At 48.2% G+C, this 21,364-nt stretch overlaps 1 protein-coding gene across 2 annotated transcripts; it reads left to right on the top strand.

The window, feature by feature from the left end:
* Nucleotides 1–17,596: 17,596 nt before the first annotated feature.
* On the top strand, nucleotides 17,597–20,968 carry rps26 (ribosomal protein S26). Of its 2 annotated transcripts, none has more exons than XM_085972820.1 (4): nucleotides 17,597–17,623; nucleotides 19,641–19,818; nucleotides 19,986–20,116; nucleotides 20,872–20,968. In XM_085972820.1, the coding sequence occupies exons 1-4, from the start codon at nucleotides 17,612–17,614 to the stop codon at nucleotides 20,908–20,910; spliced, it is 360 nt and encodes a 119-aa protein (XP_085828946.1). In that variant the 5' UTR covers nucleotides 17,597–17,611; the 3' UTR covers nucleotides 20,911–20,968. The 2 variants fall into 2 exon arrangements, with proteins under 2 accessions (XP_085828946.1, XP_085828947.1); XM_085972821.1 differs by lacking the exon at nucleotides 17,597–17,623 and adding an exon at nucleotides 18,133–18,252.
* Nucleotides 20,969–21,364: the final 396 nt, after the last annotated feature.

The raw sequence follows: 21,364 nt of genomic DNA, 5'->3' as shown, positions 1-21,364 counted from the left end.
AATTGCAGGTTAAGGTCTCTCCTTGATAGCTCAGTGGGTAAATTATCCACCAGGTGTTGTACGGAGCCATGCAGACCAGGGAGAAACATAGAAAAATAGGAGCAGGAGTCGGCCATTTGGCCCTTCGAGCCTGCTCTGCCATTCAATACCATATTCCTGCTCTCTCCCCATACCCCTTGATGCCTTTTGTGTCTAGAAATCTATCTATCTCCTCAAATACATTCAGTGACTTGGCCTCCACAGCCTTCTGTGGTAGAGAATTCCACAGGTTCACCACCCTCTGAGTGAAGACATTTCTCTTCATCTCAGTCCTAAAGTCAGGGTTCGGTTCTCTTTCTTCTGAGTTACCTGACCTCAGCCAGGGTGGTTGCTCACAGTATATGGGATATTATGATGCAACTGTTGCTCCATTTGAGGGAGGGGATATAGTAGCATAGTGGTTATGTTACTGGGCTGGTAATCCTGTGGCCTGGACTAATGATCCGGAGACACGAGTTCATAATCCCACCAAGGCAGTTGAGGAATTTAAATTCAGTTAATTAAATAAATCTGGAATAAAAAGCTAGTATCCGTACCATGTAACTACTGGATTGTCGCAAAATCCATCTGGTTCACTAATGTCCTTTAGGGAAGGAAATCTGTCGCCCTTACCCGGTCTGGCCGATATGTGACTCCAGGCCCACAGAAACTGCTCAGTTGTATCAAAACAGCTACGAAAAACTATAATAAGGTTCAAGGCGGCGGCTCACCACCACCTTCTCGAGGGCAATTCAGGATGGGTTATAAATGCTGCCCTTGCCAGCGACGCCCACATCCTGAGAATGAATTTTTTTTAAAACAACCAAAGTTCCTGCTCCTGATTACAGTTCAGTCACCTGCTGGGATGTGTATGTGTGTGTGTGACTATCCGGTGAGGTCAGAACAAAGCTTGTCTGTCATCCCCACCCCGCAACAGTTGAACGGCCTGTGGAAATGCACGACCTAGACTCCCACACTTGGGTGCTATGGACCTGAAGGCAAGCCTAGCATGAGTCATAACCTTCAGAAGAGGAGCAGAAGGAAAGAAAATTCATGAACGCAAAGTTTGTCAGTGATTTTGCTCCTGTTGTTTAATACAAAGTCACACAACACCAGGTTATAGTCCAACAGCTTTATTTGAAATCACAAGCTTTCAGAGCGCTGCTCCTTCGTCAGGCGAAGGAGCAGCGCTCCGAAAGCTTGTGATTTCAAATAAAGCTGTTGGACTATAACCTGGTGTTGTGTGACTTCTTACATTTGTCCACCCCAGTCCAACTCCGGCATCTCCACACCATTAATACAAAGTGTTTCACTAAACTGCATGTGGTGAGGTTAGTGGGCAGTGATCATTTTAGACTTTTGGGTGTTATAATTTAACTTGCCTTTTGGCAATAATTTGGTTTGTGTATTTACTTTTTTCCAGTTTTCTTTCTTTCTGAAAATGCTGATAATGCTGGGGTATAGTTTTATGGGCATCTGCAACCCTCTGGTACCTTGCATAACTAGCCATTCTTTGGGTGAGCCCGGGCAGTGACTCTCAGCAGGTTATTTGACCCTGAACTGCATCACAGCTCTGTCCAATCCTGTCATTGTCCAATATTCACAAACATATACTTTCCAGCAAGGCTCACTCGAGCTGATCTTTTCTCCTCCTTAATCTGGGGTGCTGAGCCCCAACTGCTGCCCTCTGGCTGTGATCAGTTAACTTTACACAGACTGTGGATCAAATCTGGGACCTTCTGGTCCATATGCCATGTACCGGTTGAACAATGCAGTTGTTAAGAAGGTTTGTAAAGCTGCCCAATATTCACGATTATAACATAGAAACATAGAAGATAGGAGCAGGAGTAGGCCATTCGGCCCCTCGAGCCTGCTCCGCCATTTAATGAGATCATGGCTGATCATCCAAATTCAGTACCCTGTCCCTGCCTTCTCCTCATATCCCTTGATCCCTTTAGCCTTAAGAAATATATCTAAATATATAAACCATTACTTAGGGTTAAAATTTTGAACCAAATTTAACTGAATTATTTTATTTCCTAAAAATAGCACAAAAAGCACCAAATCTGAAGAAAGGAAAAATGAGCCTGAAATGGGTGAGATAAAAGGTTGGAAACTGAGGTTTTCATTTTCTTCCCACAACTGAATGTCAATCTGTAGAAAGATAATTTAAGTGTAATTCAAATCCGTTTCAATTCATAAACCTTTTTTTTTAATGAAAATACAAATGAAACTGTTTATTTTTACATGCCCTGTTATCTGTGGTAGTTGGAATTCGGCACTAGAATTGCTGTTTTTAAGTACAGCAGAATCGTCTTAAGATGGACTCTGATTTAGTCACATACTGCTTAAGTTCAAAGAGCTCCTATTTGTTCCCCTGATGGCTCAACTGAGCAGCTGACCCATAGGACCTGGAAAGTCCCAGATCCATCCTTCGTCTGTGCTGATCATAGCTGGGTGCCGATCGGAGCACTACAATTGGCCTCCGCTAATGAGGGAAAAATTGGATAGGTTCCCATTCCTCATTGCTTTCAATTGTCAGAGATACTGATACCTTTTGGAAGAGTGCATGTGAGGTGAGGACTGGATTGGGCCTCGCTGTGATGCCCCTGTGGTTAAATGTCCTGCTCACACGGTTGAAGCTCACAAATGAATAATGACAACCCGGATGGAATCAGTGGAGCTGTGCGCCAAAAAGAGTCAATACCTTGAGAAGTGAAGAAAAATATGAACTCTAATTTAGGTGAAGTCCTGCTTAAATTTTAAAAGTTTCTATTTACATAGTAGATACATTGGCCCATATTTTCCGATCGGAGGCTTCCTGCGTGCGGAGGCCTTCGATCTAGAAAAAATCTACGCCCTTACCTGAGGGCTGCCGAGGTCCGGACATTTCCGCTCCTGGGCCTCTCTTGGTCCGCGCGCGCAGAGGCCCACGTATCCCAGGAGCGCAGGCGGTTTGCAAGCGTCCCTGGGATCACGTGGGCCATGGGGAACCAATGGAAGAAGGGAATCCCCCTTCATACTTTTTGACCGGTCTCTCAGCTTAGACCTGTCAAAAGTATGAATGGGAACCACTCAAAAAACACACTAAAACATTAAATACATTTTTTTTAATCACGTTTTTAAAATTAGTTAAAATTACATTAAATATTTTAAACAAAATTAATTTTTTGAAAAAAGTAATTAAAGTTTTTTACAGGGCTAAAAATAAACTTACCTTTTTTAAAAGTATTTTAAAATTATAAATGAGTGAAAAGAAATTATTTTTTTGCTTTTTTAAACTCTTATGCTGGTAAAAGCAGGCCTTACGCAGGCTTTTACCAGGCATAAGATTTTTGAAGGTTTTCAGCGGGCGGAGGTTCTGCAGAAAGCGGAACTCTTCCCTCCCGCAGAGGCCCTTCTCCCGGGCAGGCGTCCGATCTGTCAAGAGGATTCTTGACAGAGCGGAAGTGCCGGTTTTCAGCGCATGCGCTTCGCATTCCTGAAACCGGCATTTGCGAGGCCCCTACGGGTGTGTACACAGCTCGTGCACACCCGTAGGGATCGGAAAATACGGGCTATATAGTATTTACAGCACAGAAACAGCCCATTCGGCCCAACTGGTCTATGCTGGTGTTTATGCTCCACACGAGCCTCCTCCCACCCCTCTATCTCACCCTATCAGCATATCCTTCTATTCCTTTCCATGTGTTTATCTCGCTTCCCCTTAGAGGCATCTGTGCTATTCTCCTCAACCACTCCCTGTGGTGGTGAGTTCCACATTCCAACCACTCCCTGGGTAAAGAAGTGTCTCCTGAATTGCCTATTGGATTTATTACTGACTATCTTATATTTATGAACTCTAGTTTTGGACTCCCCCACAAGTGGAAACATCTTCTCTACGTCTACCCTATCAAACTCTTTCATTATCTTAAAGACCTTGATTAGGTCACCCCTCAGCCTTCTCTTTTCTAGAGTAAAGAGCCCCAGCCTGTTCAACCTTTCCTGATAGGTATAACCTCTCAGTCCTGGTATCATTCTAGTAAATCTTTTTTGCACCTTCTCCAGTCCCTCAAAGCAGGCATATGTTATTTTAAAAGACCCACAAAGCTTGCCCCTTCCCCCTCCTATATATGTGTACGTATATGTAATTTTAAAAAATGACTCAACCTCATGCAGTGTTGCTCAGGTGCAGTCTGGGACCTGGAGTGCAATTTCTGATGATTACATGGGTCAGCCTGAACGTGTAGCTTGCCTATCGCAGTAATGGAGCAAAGTTACTGAAGCAATATATCATATGACTCGAGGTAAAACTTTACCCCTCCCCCCCCCCCCCCAACTGATATGAAAGATCTTCTCCTTGGGCAGTCCCTCGGAACCGAGGATGACTTGCTTCCACATTAAAAATGAGTTCTCAGGTGACTGATGAGTCCAATGCGGGACCTACAGTCTCTGTCACAGGTGGGGCAGACGGTGGTTGAAGGGGCGGGTGGGTGGGGTGCTTGGGTTGACGTGCGCTCCTTGCGCTTCGCTTCCGCTTGCTCCCGGCGAAGAGACTCGAGGTGTTCGGCGCCTTCCCGGATGCTTCTCCTCCACTTTGTGCGGTCCTGGGCCAGGGATTCCCAGGTGTCGGTGGGGATGTTGCACTTTTTCAAGGAGGCTTTGAGGGTGTCCTTGAAGCGTTTCCTCTGCTCACAGATATACAATTTTTAAACTATTTACCTAACACTCTACAAAACTTATTTAAGATGAAAATAATTTAGTTTTTCCCTCATCAAAACCGGTTATTCACATTATAAAATATTTGTTTTCTTCTACCTTCCACAGTGGATTAATAGTACTTGCTTAAGATCCATGCACTTTGTTTACTTTTCCCGTTCCCAAGTCATGTTTTTTTTCGAGAAAACTGTTAATTGAATTATTTATGAAAGATTGTATAAAATGCTGAAGTAGTGCGGAACAGGGAAGTCTTTTCCCCCAACACGTGTCTTCAATAAACAGCATCTTAAACATCTTAATTCACCATGCTGTGCCCCGACTGATCCTGGCTACATTGTTTGAGCTCACTATCAAAGCACCTCAGAAATATCCCCTTGTGACCCCGGCGCAAACTGGTTTCCCCCTCAGTGACGCAAAAAAAAATCCCTTTGCCCCAAAGAATTCCAGTGGTTCCGAATTTTTATTTAGTGGCTTAAACCATCAAAAAAAAAATCCAATAATTTGGATTTCTCCTGCCCCTGCTGCTCACTTCACAGTTTGTAAATTTTCTGTCTGGTTGTTATGTGATGAGGATTGTCGCAGTAGATTTTGGGTCTTGTGGCTCCGGTCTTGGGAGCAGGGTGAAAAGCACTCCCGTGAGGCATCCTTCACAAAGAGAATTTGTCAGCAGGAGGTGGCGATTCCCAGCATCCATGGTCCAGGCGAAATTTCCGTCTTAAACCGAAGCAGAACTTGGGCTCCAAGCTCTGTAGAACATGTCACAACTGTGTAGAAAACACCTTAGAGGAGTAATTTGCAGGGCTATGGGGGAGAAAGCTGGGGAGTGGGACTAATTTGGACAAGCGCGACGGGCCGAATGGCCTCCTTCTGTGCTGTATATAATTATATGATTTAAACATTTAAATAACACATTTTATGGGGAAGTTCGGTGATTTATTTTTCTCAGCATTGCGCCATTTTGATGTTCTAAATGCTAGCTGTATACACCAACCTGGGTGAGGAAGGATAATGACAGTTGAAAATAGTTTGAAGCGGTTTGGTTCATCTTTGTGGTCGTTGCTGGTTCTAGACTGCCGAGTTTGAAAAATATGAAGTGATTTGATCAGTTTTATGAGGCCTGCTTGCTGCTGAACAGAAGTGTGTGTGGGTTTTTTTTGCTTCACATTTAGTCAGTGCGATACTTCGGCCAATTGGCACCATTAATTAAACAGACAGTGGTTATTTCAGCCACTTCAGATTTTTTTTGACCCCGTGCACACTTTTGAGGTGGACAAGCACCATGTGCAAAATGTTTATATAATCTAGATATAGATGTGTGTGGGACACTGAACCCCCGTCCTATGAGCGCTCTGTGTGCTTGCAAATGGACGGCTTCTGAAAGAATTGCTCACAGACTTTGTCGCTTTTATACCTTTTGCCTTTTATGATCCTGTTTTGGAAGAACGACGTCACTGCATTGGGAGCTAGCCGCCACTGTACAATACATGGAAACTCCCAAGTGCAAACCTGCAGGACTGGCTTATCATGTTTATTGAAACGAGTGAATTTAACCCAACAGTATGTTTGTACAGCTGCATTTTTGTAGACTTACAATGTTATTGGTTCACTGAATGTCGGAATGTTTACACTATGGAGTGCAACTGTTGGGCAGAGATCCACGTGTGCAGTCAGCCACAGGCTCACTATAAATGGTAGGATAACGAGAAGTGTAGAGGAACAGAGGGACCTTGGAGTGCATGGCCACAGATCCCTGAAGGTAGCAGGACAGGTAGATAAGGTGGTTAAGAAGGCACACAGGATACTTGCCTTTATTAGCCGAAGCATAGAATATAACAGTAGGGAGGTTATACTTGAACTGTATAAAACACTAGTTAGGCCTCAGTTAGAATACTGCATACAGTTCTGGTCACCACATTACAGGAAAGATGTGATTGCACTAGAGGGAGTGCAGAGGAGATTTACGAGGATGATGCCAGGACTGGAGAATTTTAGCTATGAGGAAAGATTGGATAGGCTGGGGTTGTTTTCTTTGTAACAGAGGAGGCTGAGGGGAGATTTAATTGAGGTGTATAAAATGATGAGGGGCCGAGATAGAGTGGATAGGAAGGACCTATTTCCCTTAGCAGAGGGGTCAATAACCAGGGGCATAGATTTAAAGTAATTGGTAGCAGGATTAGAGGGGAGTTGAGAATGTTTTTCACCCAGAGGGTGGTGGGGGTCTGGAACTCACTGCCTGAAAGGGTGGTAGAGGCAGAAACCCTCATCACATTTAAAAAGTACTTGGATATACACTTGAAGTGCCGTAACCTACAGGGCTACGGACCAAGAGCTGGAAAGTGGGATTAGGCTGGAGAGCTCTTTGTCGGCCGGCACAGACACAGTGGGCTGAATGGCCTCCTTCTGCGCTGAAAGCTCTGTGATTCTCTGATGAACTGGTTTGTCCAGCTTGGTTGTTCTTTAGTCTCACCTCTAGAGGGCCCTGTTCTACAAATTACATGAATTGCTGTAGGTCAAGTGACATACATTTCTGTCCAATATATAACCCCTATGTACACAAATCTTTGAAGGTGGCATGACAAGTTGAGAAGGCTGTTAAAGCCAAGGATCCCGTATGCTTTTTTTTTATTAGTAGGGGCATCGAGTACGAAAAAGCAAGGAAGTTATGCTAAACCTTTATAAATCACTGGTTAGGCCTCAGCTGGAGTATTATGGCCAATTCTGGGCACCACACTTTGGGAAGGATGTAAAGGTCTTAGAGAGGGTGCAGAGGAGATTTACTAGAATGCTACCAGGGCCAGTTATGTGGAGAGACTGGAGAAGCTGGGTTTTTTTTTCTCTTTGGAACAGAGAAGGTTAAGAGGAGATTTGATAGAGGTGTTCAAAATCGTGAAGGGTTTTGATAGAGTAGAGAGGGAGAAACTGTTTCTAGTGGCAGAAGGGTCGGTAACCAGAGGACACAGATTTAAGGTAATTGGCAAAAGAACCAGAGGCGAAATGAGGAGAATTTTTTACGCAGCGAGTGTTTATGATCTGAAATGCACTGCCTGAAAGGGCAGTGGGAGCAGATTCAATAATAACTTTCAAAAGGGAATTGGGTAAATACTTGAAGGGAAAAAAATGACAGGGCTATGGGGGAAAGAGCAGGGGGGGGGTGGGGGGAGTGGGATTAATTGGCTATCTCTACCAAAGAGCCGGCACAGGCACGATGGGCTGAATGGCCTCCTTCTGCGCTACATGATTCTATATTGTTGCAATTGGGATTTAATGTTTGACGATGTCCATGATTTTTCTTCCACGCGTACACTTCGACCGCAAGCCCACAGCTTGCATCTCTCGTTGGCTTGAACTTTTTACATGTACTGGTAGATCTCTGTGGTGTTGCTCACAGGTGGTGAGGGAGCAGGGCAGTTCCAGAGTTGAGGGCGAGGGCGAGGGCGGGAGAGACTCTGCTGTCAAGTTGGGTCAGACTCAGAGCAGAGAGGCTGGGCTGGGTCGGACAGGAAAGGGGGGGGGCGTTGTTGTGGAGTTGATTTGCAAGCTCCAGGTCTGACAGTCACCATGTTTAGCAGTGGCAAAACAAAATCTGTAGAGTTAGGTAGGTCAGGGGGATTGGACCTTTGTGGCTGCTTTCTTTTTGTGCTTCGGGGATCTGTGAGGTCCACGCTAAACAAAAAAGAATTATTAATCGTGTGCTTTACAGGGACCAATCAGAAAGCTAGGAGGAACTCTACATTCAGAAAGACAATAAAACTTAGTCAGATGTCTCGCTAAAATAAGAAACATATCGGGTCAAGTTTTTCGCACATTAGTAGGGCTCCCATAGTGTAGCTCGCAATGAATTGGAGTAACTGCTGTTTTAGAAACCTTGTTCAGCGAGGACAACGGCTGAGCCCCAACAGCAATCCTCTCTCCTGCTCCCAGCAAAGCCAGAGAAGCCATTGTCCCTTCCTGCAACAAGGTTTTTCTCCCTCTCTCTACTCTCACCCCACTTCAACAGGGTCTCTGTCTTTACCCTGATGCGCTATCAATTACTCATAAAAGACAGAGAGTTAGGAGAGTAACTAAAAGGCTTTTATTAGCGAAGAACAGAGCATGCCTCTCGTGGTTGACTGGGTTCCAAGAAGGCAGGGGGCTGCAGAGCAGCCACCTTTATACCTGGGCCTGTGGGTGGAGCCAGGGGCGGAGCCAGCAGAGACATGCTGAGGCATTTATAGGTACAACAGTGTGCAGCAACAACAACAACGGTGAACAACAATAACAGTGGTTTACCACATTCACCCCTTGTTTAAAATTGAGTCCGGCGGGGTGAAGTGTACTAAAGGTTCGTGTAAGTAAGTCTATCAGGTGGCCTTGTATGCCGTCCTGATCGTCGTGGTGGCGGCGGTGATGGTGCAGCATCCAACGTTGAATCAGGCGTCTCATTGAGTGGTTGGGTGGTCAATGACGGGTCCTGGGGCTGCGGCATGCCGTCTAGCGGGGTTGGGTTGTGGGTAGTGGTGGATGGCAATGGTAGTGTTTCAGGGGCACCCGAAGGTGCGAGATCTCGTGTGGAGGCTGTGTCCTCCCGCCCGTCCGGGTACGCTACGTAAGCGTACTGGGGGTAGGCGTGGGTAGTGGTGGGTGGCGAAGGAGGTGTTTCGGGAGCACCCGAAGGTGCGAGGTCTCGTATGGAGACTGTGTCCTCCTGCCCGTCCGGGTACACCACGTAAGCATACTGAGGGTTGGCATGGAGGAGGCTCACCCTCTCGACCAGGGGGTCCGTCTTATGGGACCTCACGTGCTTCCGCAGTAGGACGGGTCCTGGAGAAGTCAGCCATGTCGGTAACGAGATCCCCGATGTGGACTTCCTGGGGAAGGAGAACATTCTCTCATGAGGGGTGGCATTGGTGGCTGTACAGAGCAGTGACCGAATGGAATGGAGCGCCGCAGGGAGGACCTCCTGCCAGCGAGAGGTCGGAAGGCCCTTAGATTTCAAGTTTAAAAGGACTGCCTTCCAGACCGTCGCATTCTCCCTTTCCACCTGGCCATTCCCCCGGGGGTTGTAGCTGGTGGTCCTGCTTGTAGCAATACCTCTCGCGAGCAGGTACTGACGAAGTTCGTCGCTCATAAAGGATGAGCCCCTGTCACTATGAATATAGCTAGGGAAACCGAACAAGGCGAAGAGGTCATTCAGACATTTAATGACCGTGGTACTGGTCATGTCTGAGCAAGGGATGGCAAACGGGAAACGGGAGTACTCATCAATTATGTTGAGGAAGTACACATTGCGGTCAGAGGAGGGGAGGGGCCCTTTAAAATCGACGCTCAGCCGTTCAAAGGGGCGCGTGGCTTTGATCAGGCTTGCTCTGTCTGGCCTATAAAAATGCGGTTTGCACTCGGCACAGATTTGGCAGTTCCTGGTCATGGTCCTGACCTCCTCGATGGAGTAGGGCAGGTTACGGGATTTGATGAAGTGAAAAAACCTGGTGACCCCCGGGTGGCAGAGGTCATTGTGGAGGGTCTTCAGTCTATCAACCTGCGCGTTGGCGCATGTACCACGTGATAGGGCATCTGGGGGCTCATTGAGTTTCCCGGGCCGGTACAAGATATCGTAATTGTAGGTGGAGAGTTCGATTCTCCACCTCAAGATCTTGTCATTCTTGATTTTGCCCCTCTGCTTATTATTAAACATAAAAGCTACTGAACGCTGGTCAGTGAGCAGGGTAAATCGTTTTCCGGCCAGGTAATGCCTCCAATGTCGCACAGCTTCCACAATGGCCTGGGCCTCCTTTTCGACAGAGGAGTGTCGAATCTCGGGGCCCTGGAGGGTCCTTGAGAAAAAGGCCACGGGTCTCCCCGCCTGGTTAAGGGTTGCAGCTAGGGCAAAGTCGGATGCGTCGCTCTCCACTTGGAAAGTGATGGACTCATCCACTGCGTGCATCGTGGCCCTCGCAATATCTCTTTTTATGAGAGTGAAGGCTGCACAGGCCTCTGCTGTCAGGGGGAAGGAGGTGGACTTGATGAGGGGTCTGGCTTTGTCCGCATAGTTGGGCACCCACTGAGCATAGTACGAGAAAAACCCTAGGCATCTCTTCAGTGCTTTTTGGCAGTGGGGGAGGGGGAGCTCCATAAGGGGGCGCATCCTGTCGGGGCCGATGACTCCGTTCTCCACTACACAGCCAAGAATGGCAAGGCGCGTGGTACGAAACATACATTTGTCCTTGTTGTATGTTAGGTTCAGCCGCTGGGCCGTACGGAGGAATTTCTCTAGATTAACATCATGGTCCTGCTGGTCGTGGCCGCAGATGGTGACGTTGTCTAGATAGGGGAAAGTGGCCTGGAGCGCGTTCTGGTCAACCATCCGGTCCATCTCCCGTTGGAAGACTGAGACCCCGTTGGTGACGCCGAAGGGAACTCTGAGGAAGTGGTAGAGACGACCGTCAGCTTCAAAAGCTGTGTACTGGCGGTCCTCAGCCCTGATGGGGAGCTGGTGGTATGCCGACTTCAGATCAATCGTCGAGAACACCCGGTATTGTGCTATCTGATTGACCATGTCAGATATGCGGGGGAGTGGGTATGCATCTAGCTGGGTGTAGCGATTGATCGTCTGGCTGTAGTCAATAACTAGGCGCTGTTTTTCGCCAGTCTTCACTACCACCACTTGTGCTCGCTATGGGCTGGTGCTACTTTCAATAATCCCTTCCTTCAGGAGTCTCACTACCTCGGATTTAATGAAGCTCCTATCCCCGGCACTGTAACGCCTGCTTTTGGTAGCGATGGGCTTACAGTCGCGGGTGAGGTTAGCGAACAAGGAAGGGGGGGGGACTTTAAGGGTGGAGAGGCTGCAAATGGTGCGCGGCAGGCGATTTAAAAGCTGCTGGCTGCAGACTGTGAGTGGGGGGAGGGGTCCGTCGTACGCTAATGTGACACTCTTAAGGTGGCACTGAAAATCCAACCCCAGTAGAACGGCAGCGCAGAGATGTGGCATAACCAGAAGTTTAAAATTTTTGTATTCTGTGCCCCTTACTGAAAGGGTCACTACACAGTAGCCACCGACGTCCGCTGACTGGGCTTTGGAAGCCAAAGAGATCCGATGGCGCGTCGGCAGGACCGGGAGAGAGTAACTGCGCACCGTGTCGGGGTGGATAAAGCTCTCCGTGCTCCCGCTGTCGAAAAGGCAGGTAGTGGCGCGGCCGTTTACCGTAAGGTCCATCATGGACCTGGACAGTTGATGAGGGAGAGATTGGTCCAGCGTCACGGAGGCCAGCGTATGGTCGAGCGAGTCGATGTGGTCGTCAGATGAGGCGGTGGTTGAGTCCGGGTCCCCCGTGGTTGAAGTTGGAGACGTCCAAGATGGCGGACAAAATGGCGGCGCCCATGATCCCGATCCCCACGCGGCTGGGGGAGCCCAAGATGGCGGACAAGATGGCTGCCCCCACGGTTCGCACGCGGCGCTGCTGGCGTTAGCGGTTTTACCTTTGCAGGCGCTGACATAGTGTCCTTTCTTCCCGCAGCCGGAGCAGGTAGCGTTTCTCGCCGGGCAGCGTGCTCTGGGGTGTTTTGCCTGGCCACAAAAATAACATTTCTGTGCCTTGGACATCGCAGCGGCAGTTGAAGGTGGCGGTCCCATGACCCAAGGTTGTGGCGTCCACGTTGCGGAGCGGTTAGGGGAGAAGGCGTCCATATTCCTGTGGGCCGCGTCGAGCGAGAGCGCGAGGGACACTGCCTTTCTCAGGTCCATTTCTCCCTTTTCCAACAGTCTCTGCCAGGAGTAGTCGGACCTTAGACCCGCAACGAAAGCATCTCGGATCAGTCCCTCCGTGTGTGCTGCGGCTGATACTTCTTTGCAATCGCAGCCTCGGCCGAGTATCCGTAGTGCCCGTAGGAAGGCCTCCACCGATTCCCCGGGCTGCTGTCTGCGGGATCTTAAGAGGTGCCTGGCATAGACCGTATTTACCGGGCGTGCGTATTGCCCTTTTAGCAGATCGATAGCCGCCGCGTAGGTCGTCGCGTCCTGGATTATTGTATAAACTTGGTGGCTCACCTTTGAGGCCAGGATTTCCAGCTTGTTTTCGTCCAGGGTCACAGTTGAGGCTTGCAGGTAAGCCTCGAAGCAACGCAGCCAATGCGCGAATTTGGTAGCCGAACCCGTTTCTTGGGGGTCTAGGTCCAGGCATGTTGGTCTGAGGGCTCGCAGCAGCTCCTGCTGCTCAGCGTTTGTTGCCAACATTTTGTTTTTGCTAATAAAATTGATGCGCTATCAATTACTCAAAAGACGGAGAGTTAGGAGAGTAACTAAAAGGCTTTTATTAGCAAAGAACAGAGCATGCCTCTCGTGGTTGACTGGGTTTCAAGAAGGCAGGGGGCTGCAGAGCAGTCACCTTTATACCTGGGCCTGTGGGTGGAGCCAGGGGCGGAGCCAGCAGAGACATGCTGAGGCATTTATAGGTACAACAGTGTGCAACAACAACAACAACAACTGTGAACAACAATAACAGTGGTTTACCACATACCCCCACAACAAGGTACCTCTCTCATTGCTTCTGCTCAACAGGGTTTCTTGGGTTTTCTCTCTCAAGTCAGTTCATTCATTGGAGAATAAGTCCTGGACATGTGTATAATGGAGCTGTTGTTGATTACATCAGACCCGGCCTACCAAAGATTCTCACCAATCCAGACCTCCCCTCATCACCCGGCTCACCCCTGTCCTAGCCCTGAATCTGTGTGTCTTATCTTCCCCCACCTCCACCTCCACCTCATTCCCCCACCGAGCTCATCTCGTCCATGAAACACACTTCCTGCTCCCTTGACCACATTCCCACTAAACTGCTGATCTCCCAACTTCCCTTCCTGGCCCCTCATGCTCTCTGACATTGTAAATGGTTCCCTCTCCTCGGGCATTGTCCCCCTTCCTTTCTAAACTGCTGTCATCGCCCTCACCCTAAAAAAAAAAAAAACACCCTCGATGCCTCTGTCTTTGCAAAGTACCAACTCCATGCCTATCTTTCCTGCGGATTCTTCTTTGAATCTCTCCGATGAGGCTAAAACAGCCCTAACCAAAGTCACAAATTACATCCTCTGTGATTGTGGTACATCAAGCCCCCTTGTCCTGTCTGTAGCCTTTAACACTGTGGACCACATTATCCTCCTAGGAGCAAGCCAACATCGCTACTGCAACATGGAACAAAAGGGTATAGGCCTGTGCTGAGGTGGGATGGCCCAAGCCTCAGGAGCACATAGTTACATGAAGAAAAAGATGTCTTTTTCATACAAACATAGAAGATAGGAGCAGGAGTAGGCCATTCGGCCCCTCGAGCCTGCTCCGCCATTTAATGAGATCATGGCTGATCATCCAAATTCAGTACCCTGTCCCTGCTTTCTCCCCATACCCCTTGATCCCTTTAGCCTTAAGAAATATATCTAACTCCTTCTTGAATATATTTAATGAATTGGCCTCCACTGCCTTCTGTGGTAGAGAATTCCACAGGTTCACCACTCTCTGGGTGAAGAAATTCCTCCTCATCTCTGTCCTAAATGGCTTACCCCTTATCCTTGGACAGTGATCCCTGATTCTGGACTCCCCAACCATCGGGAACATCCTTCCTGCATCCAGTCTGTCTAGTCCTGTTAGAATTTTATAAGTTTCAATGAGATCCCCTCTCATTCTTCTAAACTCCAGCGAGTATAAGCCCAATCGACCCAATCTCTCCTCATACATCATTCCTGCCATCCCAGGTATCAGCCTGGTGAATCTTCGCTGAACTCCCTCCATGGCAAGAACATCCTTCCTCAGATAAGGCAACCAAAACTGCACACAATACTCAAGGTGTGGTCTCGCCAAGGCCCTGTACAACTGCAGCAAGACATCCTTGTTCTTGTACTCGAATCCACTCGCTACGAAGGCCAACATACCATTTGCCGCCTTAACCGCCTGCTGCACCTGCATGCTTACCTTCAGCGACTGGTGCACAAGGACACCCAGGTCTCGTTGCACTTCCCCTTCTCCCAATCTGTTACCGTTTAGATAATCTGCCTTCCTGTTTTTGCCACCAAAGTGGATAACCTCGCATTTATCCACATTATATTGCATCTGCCATGCTTCTGCCCAATCACCCAACCTGTCCAAATCATACTGGAGTTTCTCAGCATCCTCCTCACAGCACACACGCCCACCCAGCTTTGTGTCGTCTGCAAACTTGGAGATATTACATCTAGTTCCCTCGTCTAGATCATTTATATATATTGTGAATAGCTGGGGTCCTAGCACCGATCCCTGCGGTACCCCACTAGTCACTGCCTGCCACTCGGAAAAAGAGCTGTTTATTCCAACTCTTTGCTTCCTGCCTGCCAACCAGTTCTTTATCCAAGTCAGTACCTTGCCCCCAATCCCATGTGCCTTAACTTTACACGCTAATCTCTTATGCGGGGCCTTATCGAAAGCCTTCTGAAAGTCCAAATACACCACATCCACTGGTTCTCCCTTATCTATTCTACCAGTTACATCCTCAAAAAATTCCAGTAGATTAGTCAAGCACAATTTACCTTTTGTAAATCCATGTTGACTTTGTCCGATCCTGTCACTGTTTGCCAAGTGTTCTGGTATTACATCTTTTATAATGGACTCTAGCATTTTCCCCACTACCGATGTCAGGCTTACTGGTCTATAATTCCCCATTTTCTCTCCACCACCTTTTTTGAATAGTGGGGTAACATTAGCTACCCTCCAATCCATGGGAACTGTTCCAGAGTCTATCAAATTTTGGAAGATGACCAGCTATGCATCTACTATTTCTAGGGCCACTTCCTTAAGTACCCTAGGATGTAGATTATCAGGCCCTGGGGATTTATTCAATCCCGTCAATTTCCCTAACACCATTTCCCTACAAATACTGATTTCTTTAAGTTCCTCTCTCTCATTAGACCCTATGTTCCCTGACATTTCTGGGAGGTTATTTGTGTCCTCCTTTGTGAAGACTGAACCAAAGTATGTATTTAATTGGCTGCCATTTCTTTGTTCCCCATTATAAATTCCCCTGATTCTGACTGCAAGGGACCTACGCTTGACTTCACCAATCTTTTTCTCTTCACATATCTATAAAAGCTTTTACAGTCAGTTTTTATGTTCCCTGAAAGCTTACTCTCATACTCTATTTTTCCCCTCTTAATTAATCCCTTTGTCCTCCTTTGCTGAATCCTAAACTGCTCCCAATCCTCAGGTTTACTGCTTTTTCTGGCCAATTTATATGTCTTCTCCTTGGATCTTATGCTATCCCTAATTTCCCTTGTTAGCCACGGTTGAGTCACCTTTTTTGTTTCATTTTTATGCCAAACAGGGATGAACAAATTCTGTAGCTCATCCATTCGATCTTTGAATGTTTGCCATGTGGCGCCTCGGCCAATTGGCGACACTTGGGAATTTGAGATGGATTTCTCCATGCACAAATGTTGGTTATTTGAATCAGGCCTTTGAACTTGGGGAGTCACCTGGCCAGGTGGGGATTGTGAAATATGTTTTGGGGAGGGGAAGAAAGGGTTTACTCAGAGTCCAGAATGGTTAACGGTCTGATGGGCTGTCTCCTGCTGTTGGTGGAAGGGGAAGGAGCTTATGGAGCCTAGTTTATGGATATATTTGAGATTGTTCTGTAAATTTGTGATGAATTTTCTTTTTAGGGGAATACAGTGGGGTGGAAGAGAAAATATGGTGGCTGCAAATTGCAGAATTTTCTTTGCATATGTGTGGGAAGAAAGATTTTGTGTAATTGGTTAATAATGAAAGTAGAAATTAATAAATTAGAAAGGAAAAAGACACTTAGCTAATGAAGAAGAAAATTGACAGCTCCCACAGTGACGACAGACACAAACATATTCCTCCCCCTCCCCGCAATACCCTGAAGGTGCTGGCTCATGCTGAGGTACAGTTCTACAGATCCAAGTGGCTATTCATGTGCAAGACCAGATAATGTGCATCAGCAGGCTATTCAAACACAGGGTAAAGAATGAAAGAACAGACTTGCACTGATATAGCACTTCACATACAATGCATACTTTGAAACGACGTCAGCTTCCACATGTACGCTGACGACACCCAGCTCTACCTCATCGCCACCTCTCTCGACCCCTCCACTGCCTCTGTGTTGTCAGGCTGCTTGTTCAACATCCAACCCTGGATGAGCAGCAGCTTCTTCCCATTAAACATTGGGAAGACCAAAACCATAGTCTTTGGCCCCCGCCACAAACTCCGTTCCCTAACCACCGATTCCATCCCCCTCCCTGGCCACTGTCTCAGACTGAACCAGACGTTCGCAACCTCTGCATCCGATTTGACCCCGAGCTGAGCTTTGGACCCCATAGCCTCTCCACCAAGACCACTGACTTCCACCTCTGTAATATCGCCTGTCTGTACCGCTGCCTCAGCCCATCTTCTGCTGCAACCCTCAGCCACGATTTTATTACCTCCAAACTCCACTATTCCAACGCTCTCCTGGCTTCCCATCTTCCATTGGCCATAAACTTAAGCTCATGCAAAACTCTGCTACCCGTGTCATAACTCGCACCAAGTCCCGTTCACCCATCACCCCTGTGCTCACTGACCTACATTGGCTCCCGGTCCACCAACACCTCGATTTAAAAAAAAAACTAATTTTTGTTTTCAAATCTCTCCATGTCCTCGCCTCTCCCTATCTCTGTAATCTCCTCCAACCCTACACCCCTCCTCCAATTGTGGCCTCTTGAGCATCCCCGATTCTAATCGCCCCACCATTGGCGGCCGTGCCGTCAGCTGCCTTGGCCCTAAGCTCTGGAATTTCCTCTCTAAACCTCTCCGCCAATGTTCTCTGTAAGCTGCGCTTTGTTCTGCGTGGCCTGTTTCTTTTACTGCGTGCTCCCTTTAAATTTCAGTACGTGCGTGGTACTTGCAATGGGAAAGCCGGTGAGCTAACCTTTCCTGTTACTGTGTGGTCACGCATTGCTCGCTACCTCTCTTTCCTCCTTTAAGACGCTCCTTAAAACCTCCCTCTTTGACCAAGCTTTTGTTCACCTGTCCTAATTTATCCTTATGTGGCTCGGTGTCAAATTTTGTTTGACAATCGCCCTGTGCAGCGCTTTGGGACATTTTACTACGTTAGAAACGCTATATAAATACAAGTTGTTGTTGCTGTACAGATACCTCTGGAGTTGCATCTGTAGAGGGGGGCGGCTGGCTGAATGAGTGGTGGATCTGGTGATTGACAGGCCGCGTGACCAATCAGCTCTGGCCGCTTCTGCTGGGCGCGCTGCCTGCTGGGAAAGCGCGGCTGCACCGCCGCGACAACGTGTGCTCATCCGCGGCATAAAAAAGAGTCCCCCCGGCCGTGAACGCTGTAACTCGTCCGTTTCTAAAAAGGACGTTTTGCTGAAGGCCGCGCAATTTTAAGACGGCGAGGCAGTACCGGCGCTTGCGTAGCTTTGAAAGGTGCAGTGGGGTGGGGCGGTTTTGGCGAGTTGCTGGGCCTGCGCGCGGAGGTATAAAAGGAGCGGCGCGCCAGCTTCCGTTTCTCTTTCTGACTCGTGCTGAAGATGGTGAGTGGCGTCTCTGGCCTGGGGCTCGCCTGGCCCGGGAGCTAGGGGGTGATCGCCGGCTCTCGGCCCTACCCCGGGGTCCTGCGTGTCGGACAGCTCGGATCCACCCCCCTGTCCCTTTCCTTCCCCGGGGAAGCGCTGCTCGCGGGCGGGGGGAGGCCCTCAAGCCTGAGGCCTACCGCTGGCGGCGAGCCGCCTGAATGGCCCGGCCGCCCCGCGGTCCGCCCGGCGCCGGCAGCCCCTCGGAAAGCCGGGCTGAGGTTTATTTTTTGCGGCGGGGGGCCCCGCTTGCCAAGCGGAAGGTGGAGTCTCCGCCCTCGGCAACGTGCGGCGTCCGCCCGAGCTGCGGCGACTTCATCCCCCCGTCCAAAGGGAGCAGGCGGCCCGGGGATCCACTCCGGGTTTTTTGACTGGATCCACTCCTCCGGGTTTGGCGATTGGATCGACTTCGGGTTTAGGGGTTGCATCCACTCCGGGTCTTTGATCCCCTGTCTGCTGGGTATTGTGGGGGGCCAGGCAGGCACCCCACACATCGAATGGCCAAGGCCTCTAGATGCTGGGAGCTGTACTGGGAGAATCTAGTTAAATAAATGAGCTGCTTTCCTGGCTCCCCAGCTCGACTGGGTGCTAAATGCATTGCTCAGTGTGATACTGAGCTGTACAGACCAAGAAACAGCAGCTGACAGACAATGGGCCGAATGGTGGCATAATAAATGTCTATGATTTTATGAAAGCTGTGTTTTGATCCCTGATGTGTGCTGGATTTTGCTGATCTGGACCATGACAAAGTAGGATGCTGCCATTTATGTACCTGGAGGAGATGATATAATTCAGCCATAGAAACAGAAGATAGGAGCAGGAGTAGGCCATTCGGCCCCTCGAGCCTGCTCTGCCATTTAATGAGATCATGGCTGATCATCCAAATTCAGTACCCTGTCCCTGCCTTCTCCCCATATCCCTTGATCCCTTTAGCCTTAAGAAATATATCTAACTCCTTGAATATATTTAATGAATTGGCCTCTACTGCCTTCTGTGGTGGAGAATTCCACAGGTTCACTACTCTCTGGGTGAAGAAATTCCTCCTCATCTCTGTCCTAAATGGCTTACCCCATATCCTTAGACCGTGACCCCTGGTTCTGGACTCCCCGACCATCGGGAACATCCTTCCTGCGTCTAGTCCTGTTGGAATTTTATAAGTTTCAATGGTTTCAGGTCGCGGTCCAGTTACCCTCTGCTGTGTGTTGGGAGACTGGCCTTGGCTATATTTGTCTTCACTCCCTTGTCAAGCCAGCACTTGCACACGACGGGAGTGTGTCTGACATTTATAGTCCTGGTGAATTGTATCGTGGTGTTCAATTGTTTTTAATTGGGGCCATGCTTTCTTTCAGACTAAGAAGCGAAGGAATAACGGACGTGCCAAGAAGGGCCGCGGCCATGTCCAGCCCATCAGGTGCACAAACTGTGCCCGCTGCGTCCCCAAAGACAAAGCCATTAAGAAGTTTGTCATCCGAAACATTGTGGAGGCTGCTGCAGTCCGAGATATTTCGGAGGCCAGCGTCTTTGATGGTGAGTTTCTGTGATAGCCGACTTGCTCACCCATTTTTCCCAATGTTCTGATTTATTAAGTAAATCTGTAAGATTGTCGACCTGTTTAAAGGCCTGATCGTCGATGATTCTGGTCGAAGTTTCTGTGCCGCTGTTGCTTGTCCTGACTCTCCTTTCTTTGTTTCCAGCATACGTGCTGCCCAAACTCTACGTGAAATTGCATTACTGTGTCAGCTGTGCCATTCACAGCAAAGTGGTGAGAAATCGTTCGCGGGAGGCCAGGAAGGACCGAACCCCCCCTCCGCGTTTCAGGCCAGGCGTAAGTGTTGAAACTGCTGCTGGTAGTTGAGCTGGTGATGGTGTAATGTCTCTGACCAGACTAGGTTGCTTAGTGAAATCAACGTACCCTCGTGACTTGATCTTAAACCAAACAGTTACTGTATTTCACTAGAGGTGTGACACTGGGCTCCAGTGATCACTCACAGGCTATTCAAGGCTTCTTCCAATGAAGCTCTTCAACTGGTTACTAGCTGCAACCCTAGAGTGTTGGCGAGGGAGAAAATCGGGCCATTCTCGTCACGCCATCAGAATGCCCAGGGTTGTCATCGTAATTCACAATTTTGGAACCTATAAAATTCTGTCTAGGAACCAAATTAGTTCCTTCAGGAGGGGAGGGGGTCAATGGTATAGATTATGATTTATGATTTTCACAAAGGATAAGTGACCACTTCAAAAGTGATTAATTTGTCTGGGAAGTACTTTGGGACACCGAGATCATGATAGGTGCTGTATAAATGATTTTTACAGATATGCAAAATTGTAAATCCACTTTTAGTAGCTAGTTTGTATTAACTAAAATTGCCAGAACAAGTAAATCTCAATTCGTGGCTTGATTAATGACTCTTCTGTGGTTTGGGATTGGGTTGTTTGCTGTATTTTCAGGATGTGCTGGACACCCGTGTCTGAGCGGCATTAGTTTGGACGGGTTTATGAGCAGGCCTTGTTGGCTGTGTAACAGGCTGCTGTTCGTGGATGGATGCTGACCTGTAATCTTTTTACTTTTCTTCTTTCCAGGCCAACATCCCACGTGGACCTCCTCCCAAGCCGATGTAAACATTAGCGCAATCCTATAATTTGGTTTGAAATAATAAAAATGTTGGACCACTGAAAAGTCTGTCTGCATATTTATATTGGACCTCTTCCTGTTGTGGTTTCTGATTGGTTGCTTGGAGACACGGAAGGGGCTTACACAGCAAGGTGGGGGGGGGGGGGGGGGGAGATTGTGCTTCGAACTTGCTATTTATTTTGTTGCTTAACTTTGAAGTTTCCCTTTCTCCCAACCCCCATCATTTCCAGTAGTGAGTTACCGTGCATGGATCAGGAGGTTTTATTCCTGGTCTGTGGGAGTTAACTGAACACAACAACAACTTGTATTTATATAGCGCCTTTAACGTAGTGAAACGTCCCAAGGCGCTGCACAGGAGTATTTTAAGACGAAAAAATTTGACACTGATCCACATAAGGATAAATTAGGGCAGGTGACCAAAAGCTTGGTCAAAGAGGTCGG

Source organism: Somniosus microcephalus, chromosome 33, assembly GCF_052327205.1.
Source record: "Somniosus microcephalus isolate GS21.2 chromosome 33, FLI_Smic_1.0, whole genome shotgun sequence".
Classification (NCBI taxonomy): Eukaryota; Metazoa; Chordata; class Chondrichthyes; order Squaliformes; family Somniosidae; genus Somniosus; species Somniosus microcephalus.
This window is presented reverse-complemented; position numbering and strand designations above follow the sequence as displayed.